At 39.8% G+C, this 17,488-nt stretch overlaps 1 protein-coding gene across 1 annotated transcript in view; it reads right to left on the minus strand.

Annotated features, from left to right (window-relative positions):
• ddx54 (DEAD (Asp-Glu-Ala-Asp) box polypeptide 54) overlaps nucleotides 1-17,488 on the minus strand; it is a 41,185-nt gene that overhangs the window by 23,223 nt on the left and 474 nt on the right. The window contains exons 2-8 of the mRNA XM_059988261.1: nucleotides 17,158-17,427; nucleotides 9,071-9,197; nucleotides 8,566-8,636; nucleotides 5,439-5,627; nucleotides 3,662-3,711; nucleotides 3,518-3,559; nucleotides 1,304-1,399 (exon numbers count right to left, since the gene is read on the minus strand). Of these exons, the coding sequence (XP_059844244.1) occupies nucleotides 1,304-1,399; nucleotides 3,518-3,559; nucleotides 3,662-3,711; nucleotides 5,439-5,627; nucleotides 8,566-8,636; nucleotides 9,071-9,197; nucleotides 17,158-17,427 (845 nt within the window). The remainder of the gene's footprint in view (nucleotides 1-1,303; nucleotides 1,400-3,517; nucleotides 3,560-3,661; nucleotides 3,712-5,438; nucleotides 5,628-8,565; nucleotides 8,637-9,070; nucleotides 9,198-17,157; nucleotides 17,428-17,488) is intronic.

The raw sequence follows: 17,488 nt of genomic DNA on the forward strand, positions 1-17,488 counted from the left end.
GAGTGCTAATACAGAGTCATTTATCCTAAAGTGGAAGCTGGCATCCAGGACAAAGCCCCTGCTGTCACTCAGCACATATGTACACCCTGTCTAAATGCCCTGTTGCCCACCCAACTCACAGAAACGCTCTCATCCAGCTCCGGTCACCTCTTCATCTCTTTCACATATTTATACTACTGTCGGTTTTATCATAATAGTGCCAGTAAAATTACACTGTCCTACCTAAACTTGCGCCTCACGCTTTATGTCAACCTGTCAATCTTCAGGCCATGCCATTGATGGTACTTATGCTAATATTATTTTGTGACTCTAAGTGCTGGATTGTAACTGACTCTATGTGCTGTGTGTGACAGTACATTCTGTGTTTTGCACCTTGGCCCAGGAGGAATGCTATTTTCTTTAGTTGTATACACGTGAATTTTTGAATGGCAATAAACCGAACTTCCCACTTGCTAACTTGAACCACCACTGCAAACGTAAAACTGAGATGTACCATCTCTGCACAGCATCTCATTCATCAACAATGTTAGAGGATAGAGCAGGTGAGTGGGAACAACATCAAGCCCTCTTCAGACCACCCTAATGAAACGGTACTGGGAGACTACCTGCCTCATAACATGATGCATGCCATCACGAGCTTATCAAGTACAATGACAAATGGACAATAAAAGTTGGCCTTTCCAGTTACGCTTAAAACCTACAAAACAACTCACACATACAACAGATGCAATTTTAGCAATGGAACAATACAATCCCTGCTTTATAAAAATGTTATAATTTCAAGCAAGATAATGGCTTAGTGCCCCAGTTCAGTCCATAATCTAGACCAAGGTTCCCAACCTGTGGTCCACAGACCCCTTGCATAATGGTGTTGGTCCATGGCATTAAAAAGGTTGAGAACCCCTGATCTAGACTAATGTTTTGATTTACCAAATCTTTGCAGCATTAGCTGAGGAATTTTACATCTGTGAATCAAAGCTAACTTTGCCCTCTCAGGTTAGTATAGATATTCTTAAGACCACTCAAAGAAAGTTTTTCCAACATCTAATCCAATAATTGTCCTTCAGTTTACATCTATAATGCAATCTGGTCATATATCTCTCTGTCTTTCATGAAGAACTTGGATGCAAATTATGAGAGTGATAACAATTCAAATTCACTTTATCTCCTTTAGGATGTCCTGAAAAGCTTTTCATAAGTTCTAGTTCTTTACTTTTACTTTAAAACTTACATTTTCACTATATAGTCCAAAATCATGTGCAAACATCAGCAAATACAATAAGTGTATCTTTATAAACTTTACCTGTCAGCTTCATCAAAGACCACATATTCAACATTATGTAGCTTGAGGTTCATTTCCACTATCACATGCATTAATCGACCTGGTGTGCCAATTATACTGTAAAGAAGACATATAGAATATAGATCAATTCAGTCCATGACTCTACTGCACAATGTACACCATTAATAAACTCATTCCTTCAACATTGGCATTTGCTGTCTCTAGTATGGAGGGGCTACAGCACAGGATCTGAAAAAGCTGCAGAAAATTTCAAACTCAGCAGGCTGCATCACGGGCCCAATTGCAAGGATATCTTCAAAAGTCGATGCCTCAAAAAGGCAGCATCCATCAGTAAGGACCCTCATCACCCAGGACATGACTTCTTCTCATTGCTACCATCAAGGGGAGCGTGAAGACACACCCTCAGCGTTTTATGAGCAGCACGTTCCTTCCGCATCAGATTTTTGAATAGACAATGAACCCCTGTACACTATCTTACTCTTTCTTCCCCCCCTCTCTTTTTGCACTACTTACTTATTATATATTTTAAATTATACATACATATACACAGACACACGCGCGCACATGTGCATACACACATATACATATATATAGTAACCTGTAGTGATTTTAAAATTATGTATTGCACAGTACTGCCGTTGCAAAACAATAAATTCCACAACATATGCCAGTGATATTAAATCCAATTCTGATTCTACATTTACTAATATACTACTTGGAAAAATTAATAATTTAACTATTTAGACATCAGTCCCAAAGGTAAATAGTTTGCCAAATGAAGTCCCAGGCAGCATTGCTGTGCAGTTTGCACTTTAGGATAATTATATTCAATTATAAAAATTCAAGACTTCACTGTTCCATGCCTGGGGTGAAGTTTAAATGGCATGCAAAGTCCATATCAAAACATGATGTACTTAACTTCTAAACAATACAGTATTTAGGAGACTTAAGAAACTTAATCAACTAAGTAGATGTTTAAACTTATATTTATATTCATAAAATAAAGTTAGCTAGAAATCCTGATGCAGAGACTAGAAAGAAATTACTCAAACAACTTAATATGCTTTCCATTATTTTATTGGCACATTATTCCTAAAGAACAAATTGTTTTGCCCAAAGTACTTTTTGATGCTAAATCAAAAGGAGTTGGCTTGTCCCAAAGCAACCGTCTAACTCCCACTCATGCAACACATAAAAACTACAAAGATTTGTAATCCAATCACAAACAAGAGAAAATCTGCAGATGCTGGAATTCCAAGCAACACACACAAAATGCTGGGAGAACTCAGCAAGGCAGGCAGCATCTATGGAAAAGAGCCGGCAGTCCTGCCGAAGGGTCTTGGCCCAAAACGTTGGCCCAGTGACGCTGCCTGCCTGGCCTGCTGAGTTCCTGCAGCATTTTGTGTGTTTTGCTCAAGTTTGTAAATATCCTTAGATTTTACTCTGCCTCTGTTCAGCCCCAATAAAATAATTCCTCATCTTAGCCTATACCTTTGAACAGTGATATTCCAACAATCAGAACACAATGATTAAATATAATTAACTACATCCAACAGAACTAAAACTGCCAATTGCACAGAATTATTCACATCCTTTTCTGGAAATTATGGAAATTGGAAATGGGAAAACAAACAGACTTATATAAATGCAAAAAAAAAATCCAGAACTGAATGGATCAGACAGCATCTGTAAAAACAAAGGAGAGGTCAATATTTCATGTCGAAACTGTGCGTCAATCCTGATGCAGGTTCTTAACCTTTTGCCTCCACAAATGCTGTCTTACCCACTGAGTTCTTTCAGCTGTCTTTTTAAGCTTCAGATTACAGTATCTACAGCAGGGGTTCCCAAGCTGTTTTAATGACCCCTATCATTAACCGAGGGGTCTGTTGTCAAAATTAAATAGGTTTTTGTAACATATTGTTATTGTATGCTTAATTTTGCACTGTTTTAATGTTCCTCATTGGGATTTGGGGTTTTTAATTTGTAAAATGTTTTGAAAAACTAATAAAAAAAAATTTAAAAAAATTAAATAGGTTGTTTTACAAAAGGAATTTCAGTACGTGAACATTGTCCTACAAAGTAATCTGAAACACTAAAGACATTTTAGAAGATACACTTCACAGAATGTTTTTAAGAGGTAAAAAAAAACTGCATGAAGAAATTATCTTCAAGACTAATAATAAATCAGACTACATTAAGAAAATGTTAACTCACATATCAGGATTTTCATGAAGTGCTGCAAATTGATCTTCCATTCTAAAAATAAGTACCACACATCTCGTTAAATATTTAGTGTTACTTGATTCAATTAAATTACACTATTAAAGACTATAGATTACCACTTGAAAACGTACTCACCTGTCTCCACCCAAGATTAATGCTGTTTTGAAGCCAGTAAACTTCCCAAGCTACAAAATCAAGTAATGAAGAAAATTATGTTCATGACAGGTTTTTACTTAACTTCATTTGAAATTGTAAGGCATATTTATTCATTCTAGGAATAAAGCTTAATTTAACAAGAGGCTCTGATGAAAAATAACATTTAAATGATCAGTCCTAAACATACAATACATAGACCTCAAGGGCATTTGAACATTTTGGTGTTTTTTTTTAACTACCTTGATGGGACATGACATGACCTGCCTGGAAGGTTCTTCACTGTACCTTGGTACATGCAACAATAATAATAAACCAAAACATGTTTGCCTTTGTACTGAAAGTAACTTGGACTTTGTAGATGCATCAAAACACCTCAAAACTTACACCACTTCTACAGCACCCGCATACACAAGCTAGAGATCTAGAAGTTACCATTGATGATTTCCTAAGAAGAATTGCTTTTTAACTCCCACAAGACTATTCAGCAGAATCAGGTGAACGATGAAGTGTCATCGCTGTAAAATATTATTGCTTACTGTATGAAGTATAATTGAATTTTTAATTGCACGGGAATGTTTAAGAACCACTCTAACTCTGAAAATTAACTTATTTTGCAGATAGTCAGCCCTTAATTTTTTAAAATAGTCATCATTATGTGTTGCATCGTATGACATGGGCGATCATGGTCTATCCATGAACATGATTGTTCTTGGCAAATTTTTCCTACAGAAGTGGTTTGGCATTGCCTTCTTCTGGGCAGTGTCTTTACGTGAAGGGTGACCCCAGCCATTATCAATACTCTTCAGAATTTGTCTGCTTGGCGTCAGTGGTTGCATAACCAGGACTTCAGATATGCACCAGATGGTCATACGACTATCCACCACCTGCTCCCATTTTCACCTATGGTAATGTTAGCGTGTCGCTATTACAGCTCGGGGCATCAGAGTTCAGAGTTCAATTCCAGCATCATCTGTAAGGAATCTCTGTCTGTTCTCCCCATGGAATACATGGTTTTCCCCAGGTTCACCGGTTTCCTCCCACTGTCTAAAGACGTACTGGGTTGGTTCATTGGTTATTCTAAGTTGTCCCATGATGAGGTTTGGGTTAATCGGTGTTGTTGAAGGTTACTGGGGTGATGTGGCTGAAAGTGTCGGAAGCCCCTACTCCATGCTTGATTGCCAGATAGATAAATAAATTGACTGAATATTCAGTTCAAATGTGGAGAAAATGTTGGGAAATAGGAATAATCCTGAAAATTTCAGTCTAGAATGAACTGCCTGGCAAGTGGTGGATGCGATTTCGATTTCAATGTTTAAGAGAGTTTCGTTGGTACATGGATGGGAGAGATGGACGGCTTTAGGCAGGGTGCAGGATGATGGGGCAAGGCAGTTTAAATAGTTTAGCATGGACTGGATGGGCCGAAGGGCCTATTTCTGTGCTGTAGCTTTCTATGATAAAGCAGCCAGGGAAGCTGATAATGGTAAAACATACATATCTATTGCTAACGTACTCACACTTTGCTCTTCACTTACACATAACTTATTATACATACGTAATTTCAGTGCTTTAGAGCTGAAAGGATTTCAAAATACTATTAAAAAGCTGCTTAACAATAAAATAAAAAACTTGTCTTCTATTACAATAATATAAATGTAATAAATTATTTAGGACATCATAAGTGTAAGTGCAGTACTGACTATACAATTAACTCAAATCTATAAATCCTGAAAAAAAAAACAGAAAGGAAACATTTTACCTCTTTCGTGAACTTCATGGTTTGTAATGCAAGTTCCCTGGTTGGGCTGAGAATTAAAGCTCTTGCTCCTGTCTGGGCACAATGTACCTTCAGCCGCTCAAACAAAGGAATAAGAAATGCTGCAGTCTTACCGCTGCCGGTCCTGGCCATGGCAACGACATCCTTTCCATTGAGTATCACCGGGATTGTCTAAAACATAAAACAAGATCTTAACTCAGAAGCTCTTGCAGCGATTCTTTGCATACGTATTATATCACAGAGCAGGCCATTAAGCCCATTAAGTCAATAGCAGTTCCAGCAGATCAATTCCATTGGTCCCAATCTCCCTTTCCTTATTTTCTCTCACATGCTATCAATTTCGCTTAGCTTCTTATTGCCACTTACCTGTTAAAGGGTAAGCTAGAGCAATCAATTAACCATCAGTCTGTCTTACAGATGCGGGAAGAAAGCAGAGAACACTATGAATACTCTACACCATTATAGGGAAAATGTGTAAACTCCAGGGTCATTGACTTTCTTTCCAGTTCGCAGTTCTTCCCATCTAGCCAAGCTACCATATCTGACCGGGTGATAAGGTCCTGTATGAAGCTGAGTCATAAACAATACAGCAGAGAAATAAACCATTTGGTAAATCTGGTCCACGCCAAACCATTAATCTGTTTAGATGCATCAACCTGCATCTGGACCATAGCCCTCCACATGCTTACTATCAATGTGCCTATCCAATTTCTCATAAACGTTGAAATCAAACCTGAGTCCGTCACATCCACTGGCAGTTCATTCCACACTCTCACCAGTCTGAGTGAAGTTCCCCCTCATGTTCCCCTTAAAATCATTCACCTTTCACCTATGACCTCTAGCTCTAGTCTCACCCATGTTCAGTGGAAAAAACCTGCTGGCATTTACCCTATCAATACCCCTCATAATTTGCATAACTCTATCAAATCTTCCCTCATTCTACCACGCTGTACAGAATAAGGTCCTAACCTATTCAACCTTTCCTTATAACTCAGGTCCTCAACCCCTGGCATCATCCTTGTAAATTTTTTCTGCACTCTTTCGGTGACCAGAACTGCACACAACGTTCCAAATTACACCTCACCAATGTCTTATACAACTTCAATATAACACCCCAATTCCTGTACTCAGTACCTTGATTTATGAAGGCCAAAGTACCAAAAACTCTTGCTTGTGACACCACCTTCAAGGAATTATGGACCTGTATTCCCAGATCCCTCTGTTCTACCTCACTCCTCAGTGTCCTACTGCTCACCGTTGAAGTCCTAACCTCGTTTGTCCTCCCAAAATTCAATACTTCAGACCTGCTTGCATTAAAATTCCATCTGCAATTTTTCCAGCCAGTCAAGATACAGTATCAAGCTTTGATAGCCTTCCTCACGGTTCAATGTGCCTCAACATTAGTGGCAACTGCAAATCTGCTGATCTAGTTTACTACAAGTCATTGATACAGATGATATACAACGGATGCAGCACCGACCCCTGGAGCACACCACTTGACACAGGTCTCCAGTCAGACAGGCAAGCATCTACTACCACTTTCTGGTTTTTCCTACAAAGCCAATGTCTAATCTTATTTACTAACTCATTTTGAATGCCCAGAGCCATGTTGACCAGTGGGACTCATGTGGGATTTTGTCAAAGGCCTTTCTTAAGTTTATGTAGGTAAAAAGCAGTGGATGTTGCTTTCATCAACTTTCATGGTAACTTCCTTGAAAATCTCTATTAGGTTGGCTAGGCACAACCTACCACACACAGGGCCATGTTAACTATGACTAATTAGTTCCAGTCTATCTAAGTACTTATATATCGTGTCACTTAGAATACCTTGCAATAACTTACCCTCTACTCACACCAGGCTCACAGGCCTATTATTTCTCAGCTTATTCATAGACCCTTTCAAAAAACAACAGAACAAAATTAGCTATCCTCTAATCCTCTGGCACCTTACCTGTAGTTAAGGACATTTTAAATATCTCTGCTAGGACCCCTGCAATTTCTACGCTAGGCTCCACAAGGCCTGAGGGAACACCTTATCAGGCCCTGGGGACTTATCCACCTTAATTTGCTTCAAGACAGCAAACACCTCCTCTGTAAGGTGTATATGATTCACAACCCCACTGCAATTTTGCCTCATTTCTACAGAGCAACAGGGTTATGGACTCTGTGTCCATCTCCCGAGTAACAAAAGAAATCCATTTAAGATCTCCCCCATTTCTTTCGGCTCCATGTAGAGATGACCACTCTGATCTTTAAGAGGACCAATTTTATCCCTTGCTATCATTGTAGGACATTAGTACTACCCGAAGAAGTTTTATCTGCAGATCACAAATGCTTGTATTATTAATGCTCATACACATGAATAAGTTCTTATAATAAAAGTCTGACATACATACTTGTATATATGTTTATCCTTACAATCAGCAAAACGAGTTTCCTGTCTCTCTCCACTTTTAGCAATTGCTCTTTCTTTTCAGACTTGTGTTCTTTGATGCCATTCATTACAATACAATGGAGGAACAGTTACCATACCAAGTGACTTTTGTGTATTTTCTGACATATGCACAAGATCAACTTATGAACGTCTGTAAATATCGAACATATTTGTTGCTCAGGGTTGGTCCATATTAAAATTATCAGGTGAACTAGTCAGGGCTCTCTTACACCTTTAAGTCTTACAAGCTTAAGACAGCCACTGTCAAAGATCAGGGAGGAAGGAGTCTGTTTGTCTGACCTCTCTGCTGAGAGGAAATAACATTGAGGAAAAAGCAACTTATATTACGTCAACCTGATTGGCAAATTTACACTGAGATGAATATAAACATGACAAACATTAAAACTGTTTGCACACATTAAAAAGTTTCAATAATCTATTAATAGAAAATAACAACTTAAATCTCTCTCTCTCACACACAATTTACAGTCCTTAATTATCAACTTTCAAATATTATTTTAACTAATTGTTAAGGCCAGTAATAATAATCACTTCTTGGTGCCATTGCCACACAATAAACACAAATATATTTTCTTACATTCTAGTTCCAGATATGCTAATTTACGTGGACAATTCATGGAGCAACAATTGAACGATAATGCTACAACAGGTCACCTTTCTCTGAATCGGAGTCGGCACTTTATAGCCTTTCTTCATGACACCCTTAAAAACAGGAAAGCTTAATCCTATGGAAAAATAAAACAAAATTAATTTTCTGACCATTTTGCACAAGCATTAAAAACCAACCTCAATTTTTCACCCCTGTCCCAATCCAATTCCCTGCTCTCCAAAATGTCACAAGTTCTGATTTTTATCATGTTATAAAATCCAGAGTAATAGATAAAATTACTAACGTATTACTTTTCAGTCATATTGATATAACAGTTTCATTTAATTAAGTCATCAACTTGAAATATTAACTTTCTTTTACTATCCATAGATACTACATGAGCTGCTCTTTATTTCCAGCTATTCGAGTTTTTTATTTCACATTTCAAGCATCTGAAGTACTTTGCTTTTAGAATGTGTTGTACTCAGTTTACACCTTTGGCCATCAGAGACAGCAATTTGTTACAAATAACCAAAGTAGTGATTGCAGTATTAGCAGAGTTGGGCGTACCCATGGACTGAAAACCACCCGATTTCTTCTTCTTCTTATTCTGTTCCCGGACCAGCTCTCGAGTGTCGGGTTCCACATCAGACTGGTAATCAGCTGAAGGAAAGCTTGGTAAACATTTGACATAGTGCTGTGGAAGTAAATAAAAGTAGATTAACTCATAGCATTTAAGACACAAACAAATATCTGAGGATCTGATGCAGTAAGTCCCAGCTATATATTTTCCATATAAACCTGTAAGGTCAATGGCACAAGCAGAGACTTGATGTACCAAAGAAAGGTAGAATTTCTCTCTAATGCAACTAGGGACAAGAGGAACAGATTACAGAATGTCTAACTTGTTGCCCAATTCACAAATGTAAAGGATATAACCACCTGCAATAAAGCCACAAATGTAAAATTAGATTTATAGCATTTGTGAACATTTATAAATAACAACAACAAATATCTTTATAAGCGATAAAAAGAATGTTTTTGTAACATGGAACAAAATCTTTCTGAAATATCTTCATTTCTTTGCCCAAGAAATTATAGTTGTGAACACAGCCTAGTTCAATAGAAACGTAAAAAACCTACAGCACAATACAGACCCTTCGGCCCACAAAGCTGTGCCGAACATGTCCCTACCTTAGAACTACCTAGGCTTTACCCATAGCCCTATATTTTTCTAAGCTCCATGTAGCCATCCAGGAGTCTCTTAAAAGACCCTATCGTTTCTACCTCCACCACCGCCAGCTTATTCCACGTACTCACCACTTTTGGCGTAAAAGCTTACCCAACTTTTCTCTGTACCTACTTCCAAGCACCTTAAAACTATGCCCTCTCATGCTAGCCATTTCAGCCCTGGGAAAAAGCCTCTGAATAACCACACGATCAATGCCTCTCATTATCTTGTACACCTCTATCCTAGTTCCAGTACTTCTTCGGTAACTAATACTATATCATGAATTTTGTCTTTTCCCCTTTTATAATTGTGCATGGAATATTTCTGTACATTATCATAAAAGCTTTTCACTATCTCAGTACATATGACCAATTATCAATTACCCACTGGTTACATCCTGTGTTTATGACCATAAGACATAGAAGAAATAGGCCGTTCAGCCCAAGTCTGTTCCACCATTCCATCATGGCTGATTTTTTGTCTCTCTCAATCCCATTCTCCTGTTTTCTCCCCCTAACCTTTGACGCACTGACTAATAAAGAACTTAGTCATGTCCGCTTTAAATATACCCAAAACGGTGGCCTCCACAACTGTCTTTTTCACTACACTCTGGCTAATGAAAATTCCACCTCACCTCTGCTCTAACTGGATATCCTTCAATTCTGAAGCTGTGCCCTCTGATCATAGATTCCACCACAATAGGAAGCATCATCTCCATACCTATTCTATCTAAACCTGTCGATATTTGATCAGTTTCATTAGGATCCCTCCTTATTCTTCTAAACTCTAGCGAGTACAGTCCCAGAGCCTCAGATGGTCCAATGTTAACCATTTCATTCCTGGAAACATTCTCGTGAACCTTCTCTGGACCCTCTCCAGTGCCAGCACAATTTTTCTTCAATAAGGAACCCAAAACTACTCACAATACTTCAAGTGCAGTCTGACCAACGCCTTATAAAGCCTCAGTATCACATTGTTGTTCTTTTATTCTAGAACTCTCTAAATGAATGGATACATTTCATTTTCCTTTCTCACCAACTGAACTAAACCTGCAAGTTAACCATCCTGCAAAAGGACATCCAAGTCCCTTTGTATTTCTGATTTTTGAAATTTTTCCTCATTTAGAAAGTATTCCTTTAACTAAAGTGCATGACCATGCATTTCCCTACACTATATTCTATCTGCCACTTCTTTGCCCATTCTTCCAATCTACAGGTGCAAGAAAATTTGTGAACCCTTTGCAATTACCTGATATTCAGCATTAATTACTCATAAAATATGGTCTGATCTTCATCTAAGTCACAGTACTAGACAACCATAATCTGGCTAAACTAATAACACATAAACAATTGTACTTCTTCTCTTCAACACTGAGTACACCATTTCAACAATCACAGTCTGGGTTCAAAAAAACTATGTGGTAATGCCTTCTACAAAACCTACTCCAATCAATGAGATGAAATTGGAGGTGTGGGTTGTAGACATGCCCTGCCCTTTAAAAAAGATACACATCTCCTGACATCTCCTCTGTACCTACTTCCAAGCACCTTAGTGCACCATGTGCACTCTCATGCTAGCCATTTCAGACCTGGGAAAAAGCCTCTGACTATCCAGACAATCAATGCCTCTCATCTTCTTATACAGCTCTATCAGATCACCTCTCATCGTCTGTCGCTCCAAGGAGAAAAGGCCAAGTTCACTCAACCTGTTCTCATAAGGTATGCTTCCCAATCCAGGGAACATCCTTGTAAATCTCCTCTGCACCCTTTCTATGGTTTCCACATTCTTCCTGTAGTGAGGTGACCAGAGATGAGCACAGTACTCCAAGTGGGGTCTGACCAGGGTCCTATATAGCTGCAACATTACTTATAAGCTCCTAAACTCAATCCCACGACTAATGAAGGCCAGTGCACCGTATGCTTTCTTAACCACAGAGTCAACCTACGCAGGAGCTTTGAGTGTCCTATGGACTCAGACCCCAAGATCCCTCTGATCCTACACACTGCCAAGAGTCATACTATATATATTCTACCATCATATTTGACCTACCAAAATGAACCACTTCACACTTACCCGGGTTAGACTCCATCAGCCACTTCTCAGCATAGTTTTGTATCTTATCAATGTCCCGCTGTACCTCTGACAGCCCTTCACACTATCCACAACACCTCCAACCTTTGTGTCATCAGCAAACTTACTAACCCACCCCTCCACTTCCTCATCCAGGTCATTTATAAAAATCACAAAGAGTAAGGGTCCCAGAACAGATCCCTGAGGCACCCCACTAGTGACCGACTTCCATGCAGAATATGACCTGACTACAACCACTCTTTGCCTTCTGTGAGCAAGCCAGTTCTGGATCCATAAAACAATGTCCTCTTGGATCCCATGCCTCCTTACCTTCTCAATAAGCCTTGCATGGGGTACCTTATCAAATGCCATGCTGAAATTCATATACACTACATCTACTGCTCTTCCTTCATCAATGTGTTTAACCATAACCTCAAAAAATTCAATCAGGCTCGTAAGGCACGGACTGCCCTTGACAAAGCCATGCTGACTACTCCTAATCATATTATACCTCTCCAAATGTTCATAAATCCTGCTTCTCAGGATCTTCTCCATCAACTTACCAACCACTGAGGTAAGACTCACTGGTCTATAATTTCCTGAGCTATCTCTACTCCCTTTCTTGAATAAAGGAACAACATTTGCAACCCTCCAATCCTCCAGAACCTCTCCCATCCTCATTGATGATGCAAAGATCATCACCAGAGGCTCAGCAATCTCCTCCCTCGCCTCCCACAGTAGACTGGGACACATCTTATCCGGTCCCGGCAGCTTATCCAACTTGATGCTTTCCAAAAGCTCCAGCAGATCCTCTTTCTTAATATCTACATGCTCAAGCTTTTCAGTCTGCTGCAAGTCATCACTACAATCACCAAGATCCTTTTCCATAGGGAATACTGAAGTAAAGTATTCATTAAGTACCTCTGCTATTTCCTCCGGTTCCATACACACTTTCACACTGTCACACTTGATAGGTTCTATTCTTTCACATCTTATCCTCTTGCTCCTGACTTACTGACATACTTGTAGAATGCCTTGGGTTTAATCCTGGCCACCAGGGCCTTCTCATGGCCCCTTTCTGGCTCTCCTAATTTCTTTCTTAAGCTCTTTCCTAGTAACCTTATAATCTTCTAGATCTCTAACATTCCCTAGCTCTCTGAACCTTTTGTAACTTTTTCTTTTCTTCTTGACTAGATTTATTACAGCCTTTGTACACCACGGTTCCTCTACTCTACCATAATTCCCTGTCTCATTGGAAAATACCTAACCAGAGCTCCACACAAATATCCCCCGAATATTTGCCACATTTCTTCCGTACTTTTCCCTGAGAACATCTGTTTCCAATTTAAGCCTTCAATTTCTTGCCTGATGAGGCCTGAGGAGCCTCATAATTCCCCTTACTCCAATTAAGCATTTTTCTAACTTGTTTGTTCCTATCTCTCTCCAATGCTATTGTAAAGAAGACAGGATTATGATCACTATCTCCAAAATGCTCTCCCACTGAGAGATCTGACACCTGACCAGGTTCATTTCCCAATTCCAAATCAAGTACAGCCTCTCCTCTTATAGGCTTATCTCCATATTGTGTCAAGAAACCTTCCTGAACACACCTAACAAACTCCACCCCATCTAAACCCCTTGCTCTAGGGAGATGCCAATCGTTATTTGGGGAAATCAAAATCTCCCATCATGACAACTCTGTTATTATTACACCTTTCTAGGATCTGTTTCCCTATCCCTGTTATTATTGAGCAGCCTATAAAAAACACCCAGTAAAGTTTTCCTGTTCCTAACCTCCACCCACAGAGACGCCGTACACAATCCCTCCATGGCATCCACCTTATATTGATGAACTAAAACCGTTTTTTATAGAGGAATGGTCTAAAATTCCTCCTCGCCATTGAGCAAGTCTGATCAGCAGCTACAGGAAACGTTTGGTGGAGGTTATTGCTGCTAAAGAAGGTTCTATCAGTTATTAACTACAAGGGTTCACATACTTTTTCCAGCCTGGACTGTGAATGATTAAACAATGTATTCAATAAAGACATGGAAGTACAATTATTTGTGCGCTATTAGTTTAGGCAGATTGTGCTTGTCTATTATTGTGACTTTGATGAAGATCAGACCACATTTTATTAGTAATTAATGCAGAAAAACAGGTAGTTGTAAAGAATTCACAAACTTTTTCTTGCAACTGTCCTTCTTCAAACTCCCTGCCTCCTCAAAATAACTGGCCCCTCCTCCTTTCTTTGTATTGTAATCAAACATAGTCACAAAGCCACCAATTTCATCATCCAAATCATAAACATATAAAGTTAAAAGAAGCGATGCCAACACTGATCCCTGCAAAACACCACAAGTCACCAGCAGCCAAACAGAAAAGGTCCCCTTTATTCCAACTCCTTGCCTTCTGCCTGTCAGGCAATCTTCTATCCATGCTAGTAACTTTCCTGTAAAACCATGAGCTTTTATCTTGTTTAGCAGCCTCACGTGCAGCACTTTGTCAAACGTCTTCTGAAACTCCAAGTAAACAACATCCACTAACACTCCTTTGTCTAACCTGCCTGTTATTTCCTCAAGGAAATCCAAAAGGTTTGCAAGGCATGAGTTTCCCTGAAGGAAACCATGCTGCCTTTGGCCTATTTTATCATGTGCCTCCAAGTACCCTGAAACCTCAGAATCTGCCTGTCCTTCCTCAGTCTCACTACACGCTGCAACTACTTGTATACATTCCCTCCTCAGCCCTATCACTCAAGTTCCTGCCTCCCTGCCAAGTTAGTTTAAATCCTCACAGTATCCACTCAAACTAAATGTAAAATCTTCAAAGAATATCCTTAAAAATGACAATGGCAGAATGGACTTTTACTTCACAAGTTCTTACAGGACATTCAAATTATGAAAGCTATTTAAACATCCTGAAAGGTACCACATTTGATAACAGTAGTATACCTGTGAGAGGAATTTTGTCCCCAAATGTCCATCAAGGGTCAGATAAGGGTCCATCAAGGATAATAAAGGGTCAGATCTGATATTAAAAAATAACATTAACAAGCCACTAACTCAGGGGGAACCAGATAAGAGAGAAGATAATTTGCAATGCTACATAGAAAAAGGGAACAAGCTTGATAATTGTTTTACTGGAAGCTTAGGTAGACTCACTGAGATGAATGGCTCCTTCTATTCTATAATTTAATGATTCTATGACCCCGTTGAATCATTAAACCATTTTAAAAAGGACAAAAAAGTCTACATGAAGAACAGAAGTTGCAAATAATAATGGTTAACATTGGCACAAGGAGCCTAGAATTTTTTGTGAAAAAGGATAAAAATCTAATTCTTACCACACATCCAGCACTGAGCATGGATCTTTTGCAGGGGCTGATAAAAGGGTAGGGATCTATTCTTAACAAAGACAGATAACAGGGGCAGAAGTGATCAATGACTTACAGAGGCCTTAATGAAAGAATTGAGGTGGTATACAGATCATCTCACTTGTGCGGGGAACCAAAACAATTACAAATAAAAACAAATAAAGGAAATTTTAGTTTCAGAGTTCATATATGTTACTAGATACAACCCTGAAATTATGTTTCCTGTGGGCGAACTCAGCAGATCTACAGAATAGTAACTGTAACAGGATCAATAAAGGTCAAGTAGAGTACAGAAGAAAACAAACTATGCAAATACAAATATAAATAAAAGGCAATAAATAATGAGAGCATGAAATAACAAGATAAAGTGAGATCATTGGTTGAAGAAACATCTCAATAGATGAGTGGAGTTATCCCCTTTTGTTCAAGAGCCTAATGATTGAAGGGTAGCAACTGTTCTTGAGCCTGGTTGTGCGAGTCCTGAGGCTCTTGCACCTTCTACCTGATGGCAAAGACCAAAAGAGCATGGCCTGGGTGGCGAGGATCCTTTGATGATGGATGCTGCTTTACTACAACAGCATCTGATATAGATGTGCTCAGTGGTTGGGAGGGCTATACCCTTGATGTACTGGGCTGAATACGTTACTTTTTGTAGGATTTTTCCATTCACAGGCATTGGTGTTTCCATACCAGGTCATGATGCAGCCAGTCAATATACTCTCCACTACACATCTATAGAAGTTTTGATGTTATGCTGAATTTCTGCAGACTCCCAAGGAAACAGAAATGCTGTTGTGCTTTCTTTGCAGTTCCATTTCTATGATGGGTCCAGGGCAGGTCTTCTAAGATAGTAACACCCAGGAATTTAAAGCTGCTAACCCTTCCACATCTGATCCAATGAACACTGGCTCATGGATCTCTGGTTTCCCTCTGCTGAAGTCTTGCTGACATTGAGTGACAGGTAGCTGTTATGGCACCACTCAGACAAATTTTCAGTCTCCTCAAGTATGGTGATTTATCACCACCTTTGATATGGCCTACAACAGTGGTATCATCAGCAAACTTGTATATGGTGTTGGAACTGTACTGGGCCACACAGTCATAGATATAAAGTGAGAAGAGTAGGGGGCTAAGCACACAACCCTATGGTGCACCTGTGCTAATGGAGATTCTGGAGGAGATGTTTTTGTCAACCTGAACTGACTGGGGTCTGCAAGTGAGGAAATCCAGGATTAAGGGTGAGTATTGAGGCCCAGGTTTGGAGTTTACTGATTAGTTTTGAGGGGATGATGTATTAAGTGCTGCACTGTAATCGATAAAGAGCATCCTGATATATCCACCTTTGCTGTCTAGATATTCCAGGGTTGTGCGAAGAGCCAATGAGATGACATCTGCTGTAAACCTATCCAGCAATTACTATAATAATGAGAACATGGAATAATAACCACCTGTTTTCTTTCCCCAACCGATATTACAGTGTCTTTCATTTCAATTTGCTTTTCTTCAGCGTCAATTTTGACAACTTTTGATCTGTATCCTTTGACAGACATGTCATCTGTTCTCTTCATGCCCTCTCTCTCTCAAGAACTAGCACATTTATATGCTGACCTTTCCAGTTCTGAAGATACACAGTAAACAGGACATCAGTAGGCAAGCGTATCTCCAGCATTCTCTACTCTTTGCAACCGACAAATATTTAAAGACCACTGTCACGTCCCACTTCATCCTCTCCCCTAATCGGTGAAGAAATTGTGAAACTACTCCCCTCAACACTTCACTGCCCAGTGAAAGTGAAGCTGCGCGGCCTGACGTCCTCGGTAACATCTTTAAGGCTTTCAGACCTCATTCAACAGAGACCACTCCTGTCCCTTTCACGACCCCCAAACCCCGCGAACAACACAACTTCCCAATGTTCCTCGATCCTGCCCTCTCTCTTTACTCTTGACTCATCTCCCAACCCGACTATGTAAGACTGGAGCACCAACCTCGCCGACACCCGACGCATCCTCCTCTATCGAAGGCACCAAATCGAACTCGCCGCCATCGCTCTCGACCTCCACGTCCCACCGATGGCCCTGAGAGCGGATGCGCGCCTTCCTGGGCTTGTTCGGTCGCTTCTTCTTCTGAGCCATGGCCCCTCGTAGATTCAAACCCAACCGGCGGTGGAAACACGCGCTCGTCAGCAAGTCGCCCTCGGCGCCGCCATCTTCTCGACCCGCGTTTACGTCAGAGGTCAATGGACGACAGAACCTGGGCTAAACAAGAGGGGGGGAGGACTGGAGCCACACTGTCAACCTGCATTCAAGCGGCTCTTCG

The sequence above is a fragment of the Hypanus sabinus genome, chromosome 13 (genome assembly GCF_030144855.1).
Source record: "Hypanus sabinus isolate sHypSab1 chromosome 13, sHypSab1.hap1, whole genome shotgun sequence".
NCBI classification, from domain to species: Eukaryota; Metazoa; Chordata; class Chondrichthyes; order Myliobatiformes; family Dasyatidae; genus Hypanus; species Hypanus sabinus.